The sequence below is a fragment of the Solanum pennellii genome, chromosome 10 (genome assembly GCF_001406875.1).
Source record: "Solanum pennellii chromosome 10, SPENNV200".
Classification (NCBI taxonomy): domain Eukaryota; kingdom Viridiplantae; phylum Streptophyta; class Magnoliopsida; order Solanales; family Solanaceae; genus Solanum; species Solanum pennellii.
This window is the reverse complement of record NC_028646.1, coordinates 50,797,145-50,802,144: the sequence shown is the minus strand read 5'-3', so window position 1 is coordinate 50,802,144 and position 5,000 is coordinate 50,797,145. Positions and strand designations below refer to the sequence as shown.

Genomic DNA, 5,000 nt, shown 5'->3' with positions numbered 1-5,000 from the left:
TGTTGTTGCTTATGTTGTTATTGTTATTGTGGTTGTTGTTGTTGTTGTTGCTTATGTTGTTATTGTTATTGTGGTTGTTGTTGTTGTTGTTGCTTATGTTGTTATTGTTATTGTGGTTGTTGTTGTTGTTGTTGCTTATGTTGTTATTGTTATTGTGGTTGTTGTTGTTGTTGTTGCTTATGTTGTTATTGTTATTGTGGTTGTTGTTGTTGTTGTTGCTTATGTTGTTATTGTTATTGTGGTTGTTGTTGTTGTTGTTGCTTATGTTGTTATTGTTATTGTGGTTGTTGTTGTTGTTGTTGCTTATGTTGTTATTGTTATTGTGGTTGTTGTTGTTGTTGTTGCTTATGTTGTTATTGTTATTGTGGTTGTTGTTGTTGTTGTTGCTTATGTTGTTATTGTTATTGTGGTTGTTGTTGTTGTTGTTGCTTATGTTGTTATTGTTATTGTGGTTGTTGTTGTTGTTGTTGCTTATGTTGTTATTGTTATTGTGGTTGTTGTTGTTGTTGTTGCTTATGTTGTTATTGTTATTGTGGTTGTTGTTGTTGTTGTTGCTTATGTTGTTATTGTTATTGTGGTTGTTGTTGTTGTTGTTGCTTATGTTGTTATTGTTATTGTGGTTGTTGTTGTTGTTGTTGCTTATGTTGTTATTGTTATTGTGGTTGTTGTTGTTGTTGTTGCTTATGTTGTTATTGTTATTGTGGTTGTTGTTGTTGTTGTTGCTTATGTTGTTATTGTTATTGTGGTTGTTGTTGTTGTTGTTGCTTATGTTGTTATTGTTATTGTGGTTGTTGTTGTTGTTGTTGCTTATGTTGTTATTGTTATTGTGGTTGTTGTTGTTGTTGTTGCTTATGTTGTTATTGTTATTGTGGTTGTTGTTGTTGTTGTTGCTTATGTTGTTATTGTTATTGTGGTTGTTGTTGTTGTTGTTGCTTATGTTGTTATTGTTATTGTGGTTGTTGTTGTTGTTGTTGCTTATGTTGTTATTGTTATTGTGGTTGTTGTTGTTGTTGTTGCTTATGTTGTTATTGTTATTGTGGTTGTTGTTGTTGTTGTTGCTTATGTTGTTATTGTTATTGTGGTTGTTGTTGTTGTTGTTGCTTATGTTGTTATTGTTATTGTGGTTGTTGTTGTTGTTGTTGCTTATGTTGTTATTGTTATTGTGGTTGTTGTTGTTGTTGTTGCTTATGTTGTTATTGTTATTGTGGTTGTTGTTGTTGTTGTTGCTTATGTTGTTATTGTTATTGTGGTTGTTGTTGTTGTTGTTGCTTATGTTGTTATTGTTATTGTGGTTGTTGTTGTTGTTGTTGCTTATGTTGTTATTGTTATTGTGGTTGTTGTTGTTGTTGTTGCTTATGTTGTTATTGTTATTGTGGTTGTTGTTGTTGTTGTTGCTTATGTTGTTATTGTTATTGTGGTTGTTGTTGTTGTTGTTGGTGTTGTTGTTGTTTTTGTTACTATTGTATTTTGTTCTTGTTATTGCTGTTATTTTTGTTGTTATTGTTATTGTTGTTGTTGTTGTTGTTGTTCTTTATGACGTTGTTGCTATTGTAGTTGCTGTTGTTATTGCTTTTGTTGTTGGTGTTGCTGCTGTTATTTCTGTTGTTGTTGTTGTTTGTACTTTTGTTGTTGCTGCTATTATTGTTATTGTTGTTGTTATTGCTACAATTGTTATTTTTGTTGGTGCTGTTGTTATTGTTGTTGTTGTTGTTTATGTTGTTATTGTTATTGTTGTTGTTGTTGTTGTTGTTGGTGTTGTTGGTGTTTTTGTTACTATTGTATTTTGTTCTTGTTATTGCTGTTATTTTTGTTGTTATTGTTATTGTTGTTGTTGTTGTTGTTGTTGTTTATGACGTTGTTGCTATTGTAGTTGCTGTTGTTATTATTGGTGTTATTTTTGTTGTTGTTGTTGTTGTTGCTACTATTTTTGTTGCTGCTATTGTTGTTGCTTTTGTTGCTGCTGATGTTGTTGTTATTTTTGTTGTTGTTGTTACTGTTGTTGGTGATGTTGTTGTTGTTGTTGTTGTTGTTGTTGCTGCTGTTGTTGTTACTGTTGTTGTTGTTATTGTTGTTGTTGTTGCTGTTGTTACTATTGTTGTTGTTGATGATGTTATTGCTATTGTTGTTTTTGTTGAAGTTGTTGTTGGTGTTGTTGCTGTTGGTGTTGTTGTTGTTGTTGTTGTTGTTTCTGCTATTGTTGCTATTGTTGTTGCTGTTGTTATTGTTGTTGTTGTTGCTGCTATTGTTGTTATTGTTGCTATTATTGTTGCTGGTATTGTTTTATTGTTGCTGCTATTGTTCTTTATATTGTTGTCATGTTTTTGTTGTTGTTGTTGCTGCTATTGTTGTTGTTGTTTACTGTTGTTTTTGTTGGTGGTGGTGGTGTTGTTGTTTGTGTTGTTGTTGTTAGTGGTGGTGGTGTTGTAGTAGTTGTTGTTGTTGTAGTTGTTGATGTTGTTTTTGCTGTTGTTGTTGTTACTGTTGTTGTTGTTGCTTCTGCTGTTGTTGCTACTGTTGTTATTGGTGGTGTTGCTGCTACTGCTGTTGTTGCTGTTGTTCTAGTTGTTGTTGTTGTTGTTTTTGTTGTTGCTGCTGTTGTTGTTGCTGTTATTGTTGTTTTAGTTGTTTTTGTTGTTGTTGCTGCTGTTGTTGTTCTAGTTTTTGTTGTTGCTGTTATTGTTGATGTTGTAATAACATCGAGTTGCTACAAAGATGCTATTATCTGTGCTTTCTTTATCTATTTCTTAAACCCTAAACCGTAGTTATTTTATTTGATTTTCTTGTATGCTTATGATATTGTATCTTATTCTTGTTTGCACTTATCCTTTATTCTATCGAGCATGTGCATTAATTTGGAAACAAGCTAATTGTTTGTTAGTGCAATATTTAGCGTGACAATAGTTAATACTTTTTTATCTTTCAAACTTGAGGATTAGTACATAGAATCAAATGTTCATTTTTACTGAGTTTTATTCATTTACCAGTTGTTCGAAATTTTACCGGTAGACTTAAAATTGCCCCTATTCATATATGCTTATTTACATTCCTCGAAGTAGGAAGTTCTTGATCATCAAAGTAGCTTATTCTTTGAATTTGCTCCTGGATTCATACTATCTTTGTTAGGCATTTCTAGATTGCTCAGAAATATATCATATATTGATTTTCAATTTTAATTTATGACTTCTATTATTTCAGTTATTTTCCTAAATATATAAATATCAAGTCTTTTTTATTACAGTGTAGTAACAAAGCCTATTTTAATCACATGCAAACACTATGTAAACTCAAAAATTTTACATTTTGAATAGCTTTATTTTAAGTGTGGTTATTCATCGCTTCGAAGCAATGAACCAACGCAAACCCGGGATTTTTTCAACTGTGTGCCTTCTTTTCGTTCCTCACTTTTTTCTTTTGCTTGGGTAGGTGCATCCAGTATAGCCTATAAATTATGAAAAGTGGGAAAACGTAATATTTACATACTGTTCTGCCTATGTTTAATTGTTATAATAATGTTTCTTCTTTTGTAAAAGGAGAAACACATGGTGTCTGAAAAGAATATGCATCAAGATACAAAATTCTATATAATAATTAAATAAAGTACATAAAACTACCTTAATAGTTATCTTATTTTATAGCAAATGCTAAATTTCTTTTATAACAATTTTCCTTAATTCAGTTGCACACACCAGATCATGCCAAATAGAGCATCCTCTACATTGAACTTGAACTTCAAAATCTTCTCCCAAATCCTTGTTGGGTTTTAGCAAGTGTGAATGGGAAAAGAAAAGAGAGAATATGAAAAGTGAGGGAACTACTTTGGAGGGAAAATGAAAAGTCATTTGCAAAGTGCAAATGAAAAGTCATTTCTCCCATATCGGCAAAAGAAAGGGAAATTGTTGTCCTTATAGAAGGAAACACTTCCATTACTTCTTAAAGAGCTAAGAAGAAGATGCCCCCTCGCGCCGTCGTCGTCGTCGCTCGCTCGGATTTGGATTTGGATTTGGATTTGGATTTGGCAAATGATGTGATTGATTGATAAATTTTTTGGACAAAATTTATTTAATCAATTTTTGTTAAATCAAATAAATTTTTGCGGGTAACGGTAACATTCCGAAAAGTCGTTACTTTTTCGAAAAGAAGTTATTTTCCTAACAGACACAATTTTTTGAAAAGTTGGAATTTGTTTTTTTCCAAAAGACACAACTTTCTGGATAAAATGGGTCTCGACAGATTTCACTGAACAGACGTGTTCCTTGCTAAAAATGGCTATAAAAGGAAGTCAATTTTTGATTTTTTAATCACTGCAAAAATTTTTCTTTCTCTGCATTTATTTTTCTCTCAAATAAAGTCAAAGTGTCGATCGACTGAGTCTGTGTGACTTGTTGCTGTTCTTAAGTTTGTTGAAGTTAAAGAAGTTTGCGGTACCGCTTTTTGTTTAACAGGTTTAATCCGTTTTATCTTGGGAAAAATTAATCCATAACCTTGGGTACAGTGAGGGGATTAAATTTCTTAAGGACACACAGTAGTTTCTGTGGACTCGGATTAATTCTTTTATTTTAAATTTTTTCTGCTTCATCTTGTTTCTGTTTCTGTTTATTAACTTTATAAATACAAGTTATTTTAAGATTAACAATCTTAAGAAATTTAAAGCAGTTTCTGTATTTGAGGCTTCTGGAGATTAAAACCTTTATGGTTTTCTACTCTGCTTGAATTTTTAAAATTCATTCGATTAACGATTAAAAGAACATAAAAACATTATCGTTAAATCGGAAACAGTTTGTGTAAAGATTTGTTCTTTACTGTTAGTATTTTAAATACTTAATTTATCTGCCATTTGTGACAGAAAAAAAATGACTAATTCAAGTCAAACAAATGCTGGAACAGTAAGTGCTGCAACAACAACGGTTGCACATAATCGTTCAAATGCTGCCTTAGCACCGGCTGAGAAACCTGCAAAGTTTTCTGGAGTCGACTTTAAGAGATGGCAGCAAAAGATGTTC

At 31.6% G+C, this 5,000-nt stretch overlaps 1 protein-coding gene across 1 annotated transcript in view; it reads right to left on the bottom strand.

Annotated features, from left to right (window-relative positions):
• Positions 1 to 2,169, bottom strand: part of LOC114074360 (probable serine/threonine-protein kinase clkA) — a gene marked incomplete at both ends in the record, with an annotated part of 2,588 nt that extends 419 nt beyond the window's left edge. Inside the window, 2 exons of the mRNA XM_027912250.1 lie at positions 1 to 196; positions 1,783 to 2,169. The exon at positions 1 to 196 is cut by the window's left edge and continues 419 nt beyond it. Of these exons, the coding sequence (XP_027768051.1) occupies positions 1 to 196; positions 1,783 to 2,169 (583 nt within the window). The remainder of the gene's footprint in view (positions 197 to 1,782) is intronic.
• Positions 2,170 to 5,000: the final 2,831 nt, after the last annotated feature.